General features: G+C 48.8%; 1 protein-coding gene across 3 annotated transcripts in view; it reads right to left on the reverse strand.

The window, feature by feature from the left end:
- Window positions 1-14,979: 14,979 nt before the first annotated feature.
- Window positions 14,980-17,945, reverse strand: part of ACSS2 (acyl-CoA synthetase short chain family member 2) — a 66,562-nt gene continuing 63,596 nt past the window's right edge. For all 3 annotated transcript variants that reach the window (XM_032789300.2, XM_032789301.2, XM_032789299.2), the window contains one exon: window positions 14,980-17,838. In XM_032789300.2, the coding sequence (XP_032645191.1) occupies window positions 17,711-17,838 (128 nt within the window). In that variant the 3' untranslated portion in view covers window positions 14,980-17,710. The remainder of the gene's footprint in view (window positions 17,839-17,945) is intronic.

Raw genomic sequence — 17,945 nt, forward strand, 5'->3', positions numbered from 1 at the left:
TCAAATCCCCACAGCATTTGATGAGGAATAGACCTGCTGGGTAACAACTGAAGACAGGCCCTAGGAGTTTAAAAAAGAAAGTGGGGAAAGGTGAACTGAAATACGTATGGGTATGGTAGCCTAAAAGGAGAATAAAAAAAGTAGAGTATTGAAAACTATTGCCATGGCTGTGAGATGGCTAAGACAGCATGCCACAAAATTGATGGGACAAGTAACCAAAATGAGAAGAAGTAACCCAAGCTGTCAAGGACTGGAACACTAGGGCATCAGGCAATTCAGATGCATAATATTTTCCTGTTTCATTTGCTCAAGCATGAGAATCTGGGAACCGCAATAGAAAATCTGCAAAAAAAAAAAAAGTGCCATCTCCCAGCATAAATATAGGAGGGCAAGAACAGACTGCAGGTACTTTCATAGCACATGGTATGTGAGGACAGAAAGGGGAGAAGGTGGCTTTAGCAAAATTAAAAATTGGAACATGGGATTGATGGAGTGGGTGGAGTGAGTGCAATGGGGACATGTGGAATGACCTAGATCAACCCCTATCTAACAATCCTGGGCAGAGGCCACTGCACCATCACCTTATGATAAGAACCAGATCTTGGCAAAACCTAAACCGAGATAGTGGTACCTCTTAGAATGGGAGAAGCAAATGGAGAGGGGGTGGAAGAACACTCAGATGAGTCTTTCCAAAGAGTGGAGATTGAATAGGTAAAAAAACACAATAGTTAACAGGTTTCATTAGACAATATGGATAGTGAACTGATCACGGGTAAGGCTACAATTAAGTGACAGAGATCGCACAAGTCACAGAATCCGTGTCTTTCAGCGACCTCTGACTTCAGTCTGTGGTTGGGAGCTGCAGGGTCCTCTTTCACCTGTGGGGGCAGGGAGCTGCTCTAGCCCTGCTGCTTCTAGTGGCACCTGGAGCTCCAAGCTGCACAGGTTCTGGCTGCCGTAGGTGCTAGGGTAGTCCTGAGCTCCTGGCTGCCACAGGCTGTGGAGAATCCCCAGAGCTCCCAGCCCCTGTGAGGGAACCCTTGAGCTCACAGGCCCCCAGAGCTGTGAGCAGCAGGGGTACTCTGCAGCTCCTAGCCCCCACAAGTGGTAGGGGCACCCCACAGCTCCTGGCTGTGGGGGAACCACCAAACTCCTAGCCACCGTGGGCCCTTGGAGCTGCCGGCAGCGGGGGTACCCCACAGCTCCTGGCTGACACCACAGGTGAGGGCACCCCACAGCCCCCATGGGCAGCAGGGGGCCCCCAGAGCTGCTTGCAGCAGGGGTACCTGGCAGCTCCTGCTGACACTGGAGGTGGGGGCACCTGATAGCTCCTGGCCCCTAGGGCCAGCAGGGAGACCTGCAGAGCTTCAGGCGGCAGGGATACCTTGCAGTTCCTAACCCCTGCGCAGCTGCCCCATTTCAGGTGGTGTGGGGACTCACAGATCCCATTTTGTCCTGAATATTTCTAGTAAATGTCATGGACAGGTCATGGGCAAAAAAGAAAAATTCACAGAAGCCATGACCTGTCTGGAATGTTTACTAAAAATATCTGGGACAAAATCTTAGCCTTAATCATGGGAGATGGAGAGTATAAAGCCTCAAACTAACAAATCTAGAGTCAGTGCGTTAACACCCTAGAATTGATACATAACAAATTAATGAGCTAACTGTGCTGGTGGGAGCTGTAGGTCCCCCAGCCACTAGGAAATTTTAGTGAGTTTTTGGTGTGGCTACATAAATGTTCACAATTTTGCAAGCAGTAGGTATTTCTATAGCAGAGAAGCCATTACTTTGGACATTATTGGATCCATAAGCACCTGCACTGTTAGATTTGATGATAATGTTACTCGGATGATTAGATGAGTGACAACAGCACTTTACATTATCTTCAAGCAAAAATTGCAAGGCGGCCTGGGGAGGCTCCCACACAATTAGCTGAGAGAATTCAAATATACATTGAGGGAAGGGAAATTAGAACAAGAAACTTTAAAAGATGGTGTGTTACAGGCATTGCTCTCAGGTGTGGTGGAATGGATGAAAGCAAGGTGTGAGCATGAAGGCAGACATGCCTCTGAGTGGGGAAAATAGAAGCAGCTGGGAGGCAGCAAGGGGGAACTCTAGTAAATGAGCTGCAAACACAGCTAGAGCTGTGGAAAACATGGATCCTCTCCCCAAGGCTGGGGTTAGAGGTTGGGGAATGAGTAGAGGCAGAGGAGTAGGAAGAAATGGTGAATGGACACCAATGGGGCAATTGATACAGGAGAGTAGAGCTCTGAAAGGCTGGATTGATAATTTACAGGCACAGCTGCAAGCATGTAGGATTAGTAGGGAGAGTGGAAATAAAGATAAGAAAACAGAGCCTCGGATGGTGGTATTAAATGACCCCAGCACCAACAAACAAATGCCATAGGACAGCCCTCCCCAGGACTCAGAGTGCGTTTTCCAACAACCCATGACTGTAGATGTTTGGGGATGGCCCCATATAAGCATTGGAGTTGGGGATGGGCTTGTCAATTTTTTATTAGCTAGGGGAGCAGGGATTCCCATAGTAAAAGATGTGTAATGCATACCAGTTACAGTCAGTACAAATGCAGGGACTATCAGGGGATAAACAGAAAGATAATGTTAAAATATTACCTCCCTAGTTTTGTGCACATGCAGTTCAGGAAAAGTGTGCCATTGAAGGGAGCGAACATTTGGAGCAGAAACAATAAAGCATTTGGGAATAACCACTGATTTCCCAAATATGTATCTCAGACAAGCTCTTACCATGAAGCGTGGGGAAAAGAGGTTAATCTGAACCCTCTAGGGTAGGGGCTGGCAACCTTTCAGAAGTGCTGTGCCAAGTCTTCATTTATTCACTCTAATTTAAGGTTTCGTGTGCCAGTAATACATTTTAACGTTTTTAGCAGTTCTCTTTCTATAAGTCTGTAATATATAACTAAACTATTGTTGTATGTAAAGTAAATAATGTTTTTAAAATGTTTAAGAAGCTTCATTTAAAATTAAATTAAAATGCAGAGCCCCCGGACCGATGCCCAGGACCAGGGCAGTGTGAGTGCCACTGAAAGTAAGCTCTTTGGCACCCGTGCCATAGGTTGCCTACCCCTGCTCTAGGGCTGGATGATAAAACCAAAGAACCATACAGGAGGGCTGGGAAACTTGGCCTGAAATACAAAATGTGTGGGCTAAAAAGTCCCTGGACACAGAAAAAGTACAGACCATAGTTACCTTGGAGGGAGATATTCCCCCATTCATTAAACAATATCCAACACCCCAGGAAGCAAAGGAATCATTATGACAGAGCCTGACTTTTGCTCATAGCCTGGTTTTTGCTGACTTTGGTTCAGACCTTGCACCAGGCCCCAGGCTCTCTATCTACTACAGCCTCCTGATTCTACACCAAGGAATTAGCAATTCCTGCCTGGGGGAGGCAGCAGTGCTGTTTGCACTGGAGTGTAATTATGCCTTTTGGCACACAGGCCACGCCTGGTCTGCTCTGGTGCTGCCTAGTTCCTGAGTGCGGTTTAGTACAGATTGGTTCCTCGTCACTCAAAGGAATCAACTCACTAGCTTCAGAGTGAGCAGGAAAAAAGTAGCTAAGCAGAACTGCAGCCTCCGTTCAATGTGATTTTTAACAGAGCTGCTCTGCTATGGCAGTGCTTTATCTGCTCAGCTTACTGCTTGCAACCCCCAGTAATTTCACCCTACCCAGCCAGCTGATGGCTTTGCTGTTACAGGCAAAACCAACTCTAGCTTGGAAAGAGGGGTTATTGATAGTAGTAGAATAAAGTGCTGAGGGCTAAAAAAGTCTGTCTGATCCCTCTGTGAAGTTACATAGAGAAGAAGAGTGGCTAGATGGGTCTGGTCCCTTCCCCCATGTCACTGTTACGTGATTACATTGCACACACAAAAACTACCTACAGCTAGTGAGGTTGCAGAGTTAAGTGCATCAGTGTTAGGAAATTCCAGGACTAAGGTTGCCTGTGAAATCTTAATTCCGCCCCTGTCATAAGTAGATAGGTAAGGGTTAATTTTCTTTTACCTGTAAAGGGTGAACAAAGGGGGAACTAAACACCTGACCAGAGGACCAATCAGAGACCTGGATTTTTTTTTTAAGAGTCTGGGAGGGAACTGGAAACGTTTTCCTCGGCTGTGAGTAAACAAGCTTTTTTTCTAACTCCATCTTCTTTCAAATATTCTACTAAACATCTGTGAGTACAAAAGGAAACAAAGTAATCGGCTGTGATGTGCTTTGATTTGTATTTACATGGGTGTTGATTTGCTGGACTGGTTTAATTGGGCTATCTTTTAAATCAGACTGTTTATTCCTATTTTCTTATAAGCCATATTCCTGTATTGAGTTTCTTAATGCAGTATTATTGTTCTGTATTTTCTTTCTTTTTATATAAAGTTTCTTTTTAAAACTTGTGGGAGTTTCTTTTCCTAGTGAGGCAGAGGGGAGAGGAATTTCTGTGCCCGGAGCTCTGTTATATCTGTGACAGGCTAGGCGGGGGGAGGGAAAAGCCCAAGCTCTGTGTCTTACTTTCCTATTGTCCCAGGGCGGGAAAAGGCTACGGGACAAAGGGAGGGGTGAATCTCTTGTGTGAGCTGACTAGGTTTGAATGCATAGCCTCGGGGAAGCTAGATTGCCTCTCTGGTTGTACTCAAAGGGAATAGGACAGCATCGCACCGGCTAACCCAGGAAAGGAGGGGAAGTTGGGGGATGAGATAGAGGAGACCCAGGGGCTCTGGGTCTTGGAGGGGTCCCCCAAGGAAAGGTTTGGGGAACCCAAGGGGGCCGAAACCCTGGAAAACTTCGGCTGGTGGCAGCGAGATAAGATCCAAGCTGGGTATAAGCTTGGGGAGGTTCACAGTAAAGTAAGCACTCAGATTTTGTACGCTAAGGTCCAGATTTGGGAAAGAGTTTACCACAGCCCCCTGGTCCACATGCATTTGGGTACAGGCTTTAATTAATTGAGTCTTTAATTTAGTTACATGGTCACATGGTACGTTTTCAACAGGCCCCTTCCTCATTCCATGCACAGGACGGCCAGCACTCATTGCGTGAGCAGCTCTTTGATTTGTTGGTTTGTTGTTGTTGTTTAGTCAGTGGCCCCAGACCTTATTTACTGCACACGTTTCACACCCTGGTCTCATACAGAATTGAGTTCCTCTCGGGGTTGGTACTCATCACAGTGGTATCCACACAGGGCCAGATTAACCTTTTGTGGGCCTGGCTCCAAACATGTTTGTGGCCCCCATGGGGGCAATGGAGCATGGCGCAGGGAGGTCAGTCCCCAGAGCGAGGGGCCAGCCAGAGGCAATGGAGCATGGGCACTGCTGGGGCTGCCCTGCTCCCAGTCCAATGCAAGGGCACTATTTACAAACCGGTAGTTGCCAAATGCACAGTGGCCCACCTGGCCCTGTGCAGCCAGTGTGCCCCTTCCCCTCAGGGGTGGGCCCATGCTGTGCCACACAGCCCCCCCCTGCCCAACACGAACACCACCACCCCCAACTCCCTATCGCCAGAGCCCTCCCCCAGACCTGCTATGCCCAGCACCCCTTCACAAATGTACAGCACCCCGCACATCACCATCCCGGCCCACAACTGCCCAGCACCCCACACAGAACCCCCATTCCCTAGTGCCCCAACACACACATCTTCCCCACCCCAGAGACCCACTCCCCCAAGCCCTGCCTCCCAGCCCTGCTAGGAGGTGTCTGTATCTGCTGGGCTGAGCCAGCAACGCAGCTAGGGCTGGTCCTGGGTTGCGGAATCGCTCCTGCCCTTTGGGAGTTTTGCGATCAGCCAGGCTAATCCTGCCCCAGCCAGGCTCCCTCAGGACCTACTTGCCTGGAGGGGCCCAGCCAAGCCCCCCACACTGTTCCCTCCCCCCCTTAAAATGATCGGGACTGGCCAGGCTTCTGCACCAGTCCCAGGTGGCTCAGCTCCTGGGAGACAGGCAGGGCCCCACAGGGAAGCAGGGACTAGCTGGAGGTACGCTGGGGGTCCAGCCAGGGGGCAGAGAGGAGCTGGTGGGTGGGATCAGGTTGGAGAGGAGCCCTAGGCTGGCCAGTGAGATTTTGGGGGTGGGGGTTTATCCCCAGCTCATTTTGAGATGCCTATGACCTGGTTTTTAAGAGTACTTAGCATTTTATGTATTCAAACACTCCCAGCACTTAATGCGTTCAAACACTCCCAGTGACTGTAAGGCATTCAAGCACTCCCAGTGACTGGAGTTGCAAGAGAGTGCTCAGCACCACTGCAAATCAGGTGCCAGATCTCAAGGTGGGCACCCGGAAAATGAGGCACACACCATTAGTGACCACCTGTGAAGTGCTTGATAATGACTTGCCTAGCATCACGTGGGACCTCTGTCAGAGGTAGGGCTAGACTCCAGGTCAGTAATCAAGTGCTATAAGGAGACCCACCTTTCCCTCATGCTCCTCCACCTCACATGCAGCCTTAATCCTGGAATCTCCTACCTTTTGTGCGCTTGACTGTGCCACAATGTTCTTTTTTAATGTTCTTTTTTAACATTGTTTCTGTGTGTATAATTTCCTAGAAATCCCACCATGTTGACACCTCTATGGTGCATCAGCAGGGCTGGCACCTTAGCTCCACCACTCAGACCCCTGGCAGCTGATAGCAAGAGTAGTTTGTCATCCTGTGTGTGGACAGTGCTGTGGGGGAGGGGACACTTTTGCCAGTGGGTTCTACAGGTATTGGCTGACAGCACAGGAATGGTGAGATCTACGAATTTTGGAGTCTAGTATTGGCTCTGGAGGGGAGCGGTCTCTACTTGGCCAGACTTTTCTGCTTGATTGTCTCCCCCTTCGGCCTGTTCTCTCCACCCTGTCCCAGTCCTGCTCCTCTCCCCTCAGCCTCCCCATGGCTCTTTGTCCCAGAGAAAAGCCTTCTGTGCCCCCAGCAAGCACTCTATGCAAATAAGTTTAATTTTTATGCAAATCAAGCTACTTTTTTTTGGTCAGCAAATGTTGGTAGGTGCAGCATACACATCCATTATTTAGGGTGAATGACATTACAGGGCTGGTGTCGTTATAAAGCCCTAGGTTATACCCACCCTAGAAATTCAGTTAAAATGAAATATAAGCGATGTAGGCCTGGTAGGATCTAGAGATGCCCTGGGAAGGCACCAGACAGCCTTAGCGCTGCCCTAGAGTGAGGGCCACCATGGAGGGAGACTATTCAATAAAGCCAACGGTTTGTTAGGAATCCATTTGAGCTGTGCCTATGAACACCATAGGGCATGAATCATACTTGCATGGTCTTACTACAGAGCAAAGTTACACTTGTGGGTGGCTTAAGTGTGTTTTTAACGGTTTGGGTTTATTTAAGTATAACTTTAAGTCTGAATTTCTTGCGTTTATAATGCTCAGTTTGGGGATAATTACAGCACTCCTATCATGCCGATTGCCCTGACTTACTAATGTCCTCTCACCCTTTGCTGAATTTTAATGTCATTTTTGTCTGGGCATAGTAAGTTGTACTGCTGCATTTGCTATTCCTGTTGTACCTTTGTACCTGAGGACTGGAGTGCCTGGAGCATATGGCTCGGCCTCTTTAATTTAGCATTTGCATAAATCTAACTAAACAAATAGCCCAGGCCCAGCCCATTTTCTCTGCACATTTGCTAGCGGAGGCCTGTTCCCTACTTCGCTTGCCCCGCCTGCATCCTGTTCCATGTCAGACCCCCTCCACGCACCCCTAGAAAAGGCCTTTCTCCACCCCCAGCCGGCTCAAGCCCTCCCCTGAACTCCTTTCCTCCTTTTCTGTCCCCCTCCCCGCCCATTGCTGTGACAACACGCAATGCTGGGGGCAGGTGAGAGTATCACTGACGCAGCACTGTTCTGTGGGTGCTGTGCCTGGAACCGCCCTGCTGCAGCCGGTAACAGTTACAGACTCCTAGACATAAAAGGCAGAAGGGCCCTGCGTGATAATTTCGCAGCACTTTCCTGAGCGATTGGTCTGACTCTCATGTTGCGATAAAGTCTGGTGTTGCCTCCTCATAACCAAGGCTCTCTCCTGCCACAGGGCTGCAGCTGTGGTACAGACCAGTATCACGCACTGCACATTCACGGGGACTTCCCTAGTTCTTACCCCGCTGAGAAACTGGCACTAGGGAACACCAAACGCCAAGGCTGGGCTATGAAGAGCTGCTAGATCACTGGCTCTTAGGGTGGCCACCCACCCTCAGCAGGTGGCACATCTCAAGAAAAGGCCTGAGCTGGAGGCAGCAGCTCATTCCCATGAGACCCCTACATGGAACTGTTGGCAATTAAGCCCCCATGCCCCAGTTACTGTTATACAGAGAGGCAGAGGCTTCTGGAAAAGATCTCTGCTTCCCCTCTTTGATACCCTACATGAGACGGGAGCAGACCAGCCTGGCCCCTGGTTGCAGGAGATACTATGGGGGGCGGGCAGGGTCAGAGAGCGGCTTGTGCCACACTCTGGGTCTGAGCAGCCCCAAAGGCCATGGGAGTGTGGATTGGGCGCTGAACTTCATTGCTTGGGGCCCACTCTAGGCTGAGGCAGGAGCCATTGAGACCAACGTGAGTGGGGTGAGGCCAGCAGGTCATAACAATGGGGTGGGGAACCCGGATAGTTTAACAACATGAGATTGTTTAGCTGGGACCATCTGAAAGGACATGGGTGTTGTGGGAGAGATGAAGCACAGAGGTGAGCCTGGGCCGATGACACTTCAGCCTGCCCCCCCCCCCCTTGTGATGCAGGGAAAAGAGGGCTAGTAAAGTCATTTCTTCTGCACTGTTCTTCAGCGCCCCAGCAGGCCTCACGGGGAGGTGGGAATGGGGCATCCTAGCTCCCCACAACGTCATGGGGAACAGGTGTTGGTACTGCCCACATGAAGTCAGTTTATCACAACTTCCTCTGGTGCCTCAGTTCCCAGGGGTGATGGTCTCTCCCTGCAGGTGCAGAGGTTCCAGTAGCTCCTAGTCCCTCCTGCTGGGGCCTGGCCTGGCACAGAGGCCATGGCGATGAGCTTAGGCTGCAGTGCTGGGAGTCACCTGGGCCAGTACAGGTGCTTGGGAGAGCCGACCCTGTCCCGATGCCTTGGTGGGGCTGTGAAAGGCCTGCCTCTGCCCTGCGTACGGGGAGCCCCATACCACACAAGGGAGGCTCATGGGGCTAGGGGCCACCTGGCTTCCTGGGGCCTTCTCAGGAAGGAGGTGACAGGGAGACGTTAGGCATAAACATCTCTTCCCTGATCCAGACCACCAGGCCTCATTGTGGCCAATCCCCCCCAATCTGTTAGAATATAGATAGTCAGGCCTGTCAGTAAAGGCCTGTACATTAAGAATTTAGGTATGTTTAGCATTTAGCTAGTTATAGAGGTATAAAAGAGAATCAGAATCACCATCTGCCTGTGTAAGGGCCTTCTCTCACTGACACAGCCTGAGGCCCTGTTCTTAAGCTAAGGGCTTTGGCTAAGCAGTGGATGCAGCCATAAACTGGAAAGCGAATAGTCATGACCTCACATTTCAACCCAATCTCATTGAAATAAGGCAATCGGGGGCTCTTAGAAAGGTGAGCTGATCTGTCATCTCCAGAGAAAGGGAAGAGCCTAGAAGATGTAAAAGGAAATGTAGTTTGATAGTTTTCTCTTTGGCAAGAACTCACTTATCAATAGACATAGTTGGGAAACCTTTCTGTCTTTACAGATGTAGTTGTGAAAGCCTCACGACTGTCTTGTTTTGTCATTATCATTCTCACTTTGCTATTATTTATTTGCATGGTCTCTGTCTGGTTCTGTGATTGTTTCTGGCTGCTGTATAATTCATTTGGCTGGGTATAAGCTAATGAAGGTGGTGGGATATAATTGGTTAGCTAATCATGTTACAATATGTTAGGACTGGTTAGGTAAAGTTCAATACAATGATTGATTAAGGTAGAGCTGAGAATATTACTATATAAATTAGGGGCGAGCAGGAAATAAATTGAGATTGAAAAAGAAGGAAAAAGGAACTTGGATTTAAGCTTGCTGGAAGTTCACCCCAATAAACATTGAATTGTTTGCACCTTCGGACTTCGGGTATTGTTGCTCTCTGTTCACGTGAGATGGACCAGGGAAGTGGGAGGGTGAAGGAATAAGTCCTTTAACATGTTGGTGCCGTGACTCAGATACATCACAGCAGATAGGTGAGTGGCAGCCTGTAAGTCCCCATCCCCAACAGTCCACTTGGAGGGGGTATGGCGAACTCTCATGATGGTCATTGCAGGTTCTGGCAAGCTGGGTAATGGATTTTTTTGAACAAATGGATAAGGAAGAATCAGGGCCCATACCAGGTGCAGGGGTCCACCTGGGATGAGATTAAGAAGGAGATGGGGGAGGTTTTGGGAGACCCCAAGGGAAAGGAGTGTAGGGAAAAGGGAATAGTATTACAAGGTTTGTGTGCTGGGATGGCATACTGGCTAAAAAGGGAAGCCAATCTCCTCCGACACCTTAAAGATTTGGAGAGGAAAGTGGATCAGCAACGGATTTTAACAGAAAAATCTGTGTTAGTGGTAGAGGTTTTGAAAGCATAGGATGCTGCATGGACAGAGGAGTCTTGTGAGGCAATCCGGCGAGAGAGGGATGAACTGCTGGGGAGAGTAGGAGACTTAGAGGAGGAATTGTATTAATGGAAACATGGGGGCAATGGACTTGGGGACCCCAAAACATCCGCCCCCCCCCCACTAATGGAACGGAAGGAGACACGGCCAACACCCTACCCTGAAAATACACTGTACCCACCACTGTCGGTGGACATTGTAAGCTGTCACCCCACAGTTACCGCCCCTGCAAGAGAGGTTACCGGGAAGGAACTGCAGGAGGCAGGAATAGTGGCTTTGGTTGCGGGGTGGGGGAACCATGCCCCACAAGTAGTAGAACAGGCAGAAATCCGCCCCTTGTCCCTGAGGGACCGGGAAGCAGTACTGGGCCGTTTGGGAAAGGTACCCTGGGATGACTGGGATCAGTTTGTGCTGTGGCTAGTGGAGGTGGGCAGGGAGATGGAGGGTCTAACTCATGAGGACCAGGTGATCATATGGTCTAGCCGTTTGGGACAGGGAATCAATGTGGCAGGACTGGCGCACCCATTTTTAATCCCTGGACAGGTGGCAAAACAGTTGTTTGGGGTATACTCTTGTACTCTCATACTGCGGGGACAAATAAGATAAAGCAAATCCCTGGGGAAACAGGGCGGGATGCACTTAATCGCATACAGGCATGGGCACGGTGCTGGGTGGATCCCCTGGACGGTCCATGGGTGATACCCCAGACAGGGGCACCAGGAGCTGGTGAGGGTGTGGAGCATGGTAAGGGTGTGGAATTGCTGGAGAAATGGTTGGAGCTGAGCGATGCGCAGTTCATGGGGCACTTGAGGTTGCAGCACCCTGAACTTGCTCCCAATCAGCTACCCCAGTTTTGGAAACAGGCAGATGTGTGGCGGCAGATGCCTCGGTGGCGGGGAGTCAGTCCATGTTATTACTGCAGGGGATCAGTACTGGGTCAGCCCAGAGGGGAGGATGTAGAGGGAGAGGTCGTGGCTTTGGGCGAGGGGAATCCGGGACGAGCGGGCAGCACAACAGATCCTGAGACTGCAGGCTGAACTGACTACCCAAGATCTTACTAGATCAGGGGGAAAGTGGCCCTGGAAGCCAGGAGACTGGGACTGCCTGAAATGCCAGACACGCAATTTTGCATGGAGATAGGAATGTGTTCATTGCCAGGACCCCCGGCTCCCCTGCAAACCAATGGGAGGGACAGAGGTGGGTGCTGCGACTTAGGGGGCACCCTGGGAGGCATCCTGTCCATGTTCTCAGTTTAGGACGGGATGCATCTGGTCACCCTATGCTCCAGGGGGCGATCGAAAGGAGTCACATGAGAAATTTTTTGATAGACACTGGAGCAGCCATCAGCTTAACCATATGGAGGCAGGGGAGGCCCTCAGAAGGAACTGTGACAATTGTAGGGGCAACGGGAGGGGGGAGACAGTTAACCCTGAGGTGGGGACAGATCAAAGGAATCTGGGGGAAAGGGGAGATTATGTGGGGTTGTAATGATGTGCTTAATCTGTTGGGGGCAGGAGATTTACACAAACTGGGACTTGTACTGGACTTAGGCAATCAGTGTGTTTACTGGGGCAGACACAGGATGGTCAGGGCTATATCATTCCTATGGGGACAGCCACTACGACCATTAAAGCAGCACATACGCTCCCACCACCCCCGGCAGGGTGGGAATACATCCCTGTGTGGGCTACGGATAACCTGGATTGTGGTAGGGGCAGCATGGAGGTACGGCTACAGCAGAGGCAGGCAACCTATGGCACACGTGCTGAAGGCGGCACGCGAGCTGATTTTCAGAGGCATTCACACTGCCTGGGTCTTGGCCACTGGTCCAGGGGGGCTCTGCATTTTAATTTAATTTTAAATGAAGTTTCTTAAACATTTGCAAAACGTTATTTACTCTACATACAACAATAGTTTAGTTATATATTATAGACTTATGGAAAGAGAGCTTCTAAAAACGTTAAAATGTATTACTGGCCCGTGAAACCTTAAATTAGAGGGAATAAATGAAGACTCGGCACAGCACTTCTGAAAGGTTGCCGACCCCTGTGCTAGAGGGAGGGGACCCTCCCCCACTGAACCAATATGCTATTCCTTGTGAGGCATTGGCAGAGGTGGAGGCAACTCTTGGGGAATTGGAACAACAATTCAATTGATGTGTGAGGGGACACACTTGGAATTGTCATGGGAAAAGGGGATTGTGGTCAGCAGGGAACACTATGCTGGGTACGTGGAATCTGGGGGACGAGTGGATAAACAAACAATTAGTAAGCCAAAATGTGAGTTTTCAACAACAAATTAATGAATTAATGGCACAGCAACTATTGGCAGTTGCCACAGGGTGGAGGACAGCAGCAGAGGTAAACTTGTAGTTAACTCACTGGGCAGGGGACCTGGTGATGTGGGTGGGAGATGGCTTCAGAAGATTAACATGGGGAGAAGTGTGTGTAGGTATTCAAAATGCTCAGTTAATAATGTTAATGGATATTATGAGAGATGCTGGGTCAGAACAATGGTCTTCAGTATTGAATTGGGAGGCTAGCCCATATTTATCCACAATTGCAAAAACATACCCATCCACCTGGAAAATAACATCCCCAACCTGCGGGGACAGTTCTTGTGAAATTGTTACTATGATACCATGGGAAGTAAATGCAAATAAGGTGGTCCCCTTGGACCCTATGGAAGGGGAAGCACATTGGGAGCCACATAGAAATAGGTCCGGGGTGGTGATGGAATGGGGTAAATTGAACTGTCATCACATTAAGCAGTTGTATATCCAGAGGAGGAATATGGATGTGCAGACTGTGGAGGAGCAGAATCAGTGGCCTATTGCAAAGCGGGGGCATCTAGGGGTAATGTCTGTGGGGTACGGTGTATTCTGTTGGGAACGTGTGCAATCCTGCAATATAACACTAGAAGGCAAAATCCTTCCAATATATGACCAAATTATGAACATCTAAACTCTGCCACCTGGACTATGGTGCACCAATGGGTCAGTGCACTTAATCATTGTAAATAATCGAACCAGCACCTACTACCCCATGCCGTACCAAGTAGTTGAATTGGTTTGGACAATACCAAATTTCACGAGGGCTATTCAATGGACACACAATATGGACAAAAGTACACAAACATTACAAGAGCAACTTGCTGCAAGCGCCAACAGTTGGACACACTTACAATACACACTACAGATAGTGCTGACAAAATTTTAACCCTATCAGAGGAGAAGCAGTGGTTTTGGTGGCGGCCAGGATGTTGGACCATACTGCAGTGGTCAGGACTCTTGGTGTTGCTGTGGATTATCATAGCAGCTGGTGTACTGTTAACCGTATTTCTGTTACATTGTATATAGAAATGATCAAGGGGGGCACAACTCCCTAGAAAACAGCCGCTAATTATAACCTCTAAGTAATGTAGTAAGCCTTCCTTCCCCAGCGTACCAGACCGAACCTTCTCGGGCCCACTCTAACGGGAAAGCTGGAACACTAATTGGAATAGGTGTGGTCTCCCCATACAAAAGAAGGTGCAGGGCACAGTACTACGCAAGGGGCAGTGGGACAGATGGAATAGTGACACCTTCCACCTTGATGCCTGCCCCTATCAGGATGTGTGTCACCATATGTCCTGTGCTTTTCCAGGAATAGCTGATCAGGAGGATCCCAAAAGAAAAACAAGGGGGAGGCAGGTTGGAGTGTTAGGATATAGGTAGTCAGGCCTGTCTGTAAAGGCCTATATGTTAAGAATTTAGGTACACCTCTACCTCGATATCATGCTGTCCTTGGGAGCCAAAAAATCTTACTGCATTATAGGTGAAACAGTGTTATATTGAACTTGCTTTAATCCACCGGAGTGCGCAGTGGAACAACTCATCGAGGGTGTTGGTGTATTCTCCACCACTGACAATTTTTAATATCAAGATTTGATGTTTTTCTAGAAGATGTGCTCTAGGAATGATCTTGGGGCAGTTCTGTGGCCTATTATTACAAGAGATCAGAGTAGATGATCACAACGGTCCTTCTGGCCTTGGCCTATGACCTATAAAGGTAAAAGATGTTGCAGTGGGTCCAATACTAGGGGAAAGCATGTGATTAGGTGGAGGTTAATTAATTAATATCTGTTGGTGAAAGAGACAAGCTTTCAGACTCCACAGAGCTCTTCTGAAGGTCTGCAAAATGTACTCAGTGTCACAGCTAAATAGAAGGTGGAACAGATTGCCTAGCAAGAGGAGTTAATACACATTTCAAGGGACCATTCAAGGTGAATTGGCCCGTTAACATCTCTCCACTCATGGGGGCAGGGGGGAGGCAGGTGCAGGGGGAGCCATGGGGCAGTTGTTACTCGGTTACAGTTTGTTGTAATGAACCATAAATCCAGTGTCTGTTCATTTCATGATTTTTAGTGTCTAGCAGTTACACATTTAAGCTCCCAGGCTCGTGTTCTGAAGGTGCTGTGCAGGTTTCCTTGGAGGATGAGGACTGAGAGGTCAGAGCCAGAGTGATCGCTTAGGGAGAAGGGTTCACCCACAGGTGACAGGGTGGGTTTGGCTTTAATCATTTCCCTATGTGGCTTCATATGAAAGCATCGTGATTGTCTAGCTATGGGACCCTTCATAACTTCTCAGGACAGCTGGGCTGATGCTCACACACTTTCCCTCTGCGAGAGGAGCACATCCAGCAAGGAGAAGCCATTCTTGCGGGATACCCCTAGTTAAGTGCTTGGCGATTCACTGCAATCCTGAGCAAACAGCATCTCCAGGGTGAGTGGAGGGCTGAAGGGCTGTGAAATCCAGTGAGACATGAATGGAGGACGAAGATTTCCAGGCTGCCATGCAGGGAGCTGGAGTGCCCCCCACCCCTGCGTGTTTATGTGAAATCTGTAGCTCTCCCATCAGTGATCTCATGTGCAGCAGCAAGGTTCCATCTTGGGCTTTGATCTCTATAACCCGCAGTTTCAGCTAAACATGGTTTATGGACAATGACAAGTCCAGTCACTGCCTGCCTGCAAACCTCCTGCCAGTATACACTGGTCACACAGAAACAGGACATAAATCTGAGTGTACAATAGATTCAGATCCACCATAACTGCAGAATTTAAACTCCTGCCTCAAAATTCCAGGTGCCTTCTGCATCAAGTGAGTGATGGTGCAGATCTGAAGTGGTAAGTGCCAGCCCAAGTCCACGAGGGCACTGTAACTAAGATCTCCATTTACCAACCACCCCCAGACCGTCACTCGCAAACAGCGAGTGCTCCAGAGTGGGTTTCATTTTTATTTCATTGAGTTTTATTCCAACTAGAACAGGAGTCTAGCTGTTTTCCAACTGAAATTACAGATCAAGATAAAGGACAATATGATTTTGAAGCTATTCCTATGAACAGAATGTAGCAGGTTAAAGACCAAGTCCCATTGCTGCTGAGTACACAGGTCAGACAGATATACGGAAGTTACAGATCACAGACACGTACATGTAGCATAAGAACAGCAGAAGTGAGTGACATTTAGCAATGAGACAACTCAGGGCGACCTTAACGTTATCCACGAGGACTTGGCTTTTGGGACAGAGCTTTGAATTTGTTTTGGCCAATTCAAGTGCCAAATAGTTGTATGGATAATTCCAGCATTTTCTGGGCAGCCACAAGACAGCCAGGGATGCACATTTGAAAACTACTTTCTCCGTACGTTAACGTGTAAATTATCAAATGAGCCTGAAAGTCATTTCTAACACAAACACATCACAAAGGCAGTGTCTCCCCAGAGCAGTCCCAAGGCAAGGCCGGAATTAAGCAGCATGGAAACTGACTCGTAGCAGAAACCCTGTCACCATCCGTAGCCTTCATTGTCAGGTATGTTCAGGCTGTCGGTCCCGAGTCCGTGCAAGGGTTTTCCCACCATGAGGCAGCACGTCCGATTTAAAGCGTAGACTTGATTTAAACACCTTTCACTCCGTTTTTCGGATGAGGAAGCACCTTGTTGGAATAGTAAGGCCCTGCCTGCCCCTTTCCACGTAGTATGAGACGGGGCACCTCTGGATACGGGTCCTGTTTGCCTAGCAATGGGGAAGACACCTCTGCATAGTTCTCAATCACTTTTCCTTTGATATGTGTAGCACCCACTCCCCCACGCCCCCCCAGGCAACTGGATGAGCTATTCCTACGGAGATTAACTGGCACCGGCATGATCTACTGGAACCAGCAACTGGACAGCAATAGCACACTATGGAGCACAGCCAGCATGGCACGTCCCAGCACTGAACTCAGCCCTTCCTGACTGTGGTTCCCTCATACATCCACTGCTCACGGAGGACCCTGTGCTGGGACAATCCAACTCCTGGTGCCAAGCAGTTAACATAACAAAATATTGGTACCAAAAGAGTTATCTAAAACGTCACTAATCCCCAAAACCCCCAACCATACACTACTCCCTTGCTGAGCCCTGGAGAGCTCAGCTAACATACAGCTCAGACTAAACAGATTTGGTGGAAAGAAAATTAAAAATAACTTGCACAGTTACAGAGTTGCAGATCCTTTTTCTAAAACTCCCCTCAGCCTCCAAGAGACGGATACAGAAGCAGCAGCTTATTTTCAATGTGGATGGCGGCAGACGAATCCCAGTACACTCTGGTTTACTGAAAGCAATTCCAGTCGTTCTGCATTAACTTAGAGAGATTGTTGCCGGGAATCTGTTGGAGCCCAAGGTGCATAACTACTGTTTGGGAACACCATTTTCCATCAAACCACCAATCCCCACTCTGGGTAGGATGCCAGGCCCCGCCCATTACACAAAGTCAATTTAAAAAACATGAATAAAATGATGGAAAAGAAAACGATGCAAGTCATTCTGCAATGAGTGACCGAGGCTGGAATTTCAGATACGCAGTATCAATCAACAACATAATGTACATCCTATCCAGAGGCACAGACAGCTAGATATAACACAGCGAGAGGACCAGCTCGAGAGCCCATCTTCGCCTCACTGATGGCATTTCACATTCAACTTAACAGGTAATGACTTCTCTCCCTCAGTGAATACAATACTCCTCCGGACGGCCCCTGCTCTACCAGGACTTGGTGCTTCGGCGTCTCTAGTCTGAAGGACGGCATGCAGCTCTGCTACAGCACAGTGTCACACCTGTTGCTGAACAGGTGGTTTATAACAGCTGGATCTGCCACAGTTGAGGTATCTCCCAGATCTTGGTCATTCTTTGCAATCTTCCTCAGTATGCGTCTCATAATTTTACCTATCAGACAAAGAGCTGTGGTGATTTACCTGTATGTCCAGAGAGTCAAACCAAGACTCAATAGGTTTTCAGGGGGCTCCCACTGAATAAGCCATACTGGGACATAG

This window comes from Chelonoidis abingdonii, chromosome 14 (genome assembly GCF_003597395.2).
Source record: "Chelonoidis abingdonii isolate Lonesome George chromosome 14, CheloAbing_2.0, whole genome shotgun sequence".
Classification (NCBI taxonomy): Eukaryota; Metazoa; Chordata; order Testudines; family Testudinidae; genus Chelonoidis; species Chelonoidis abingdonii.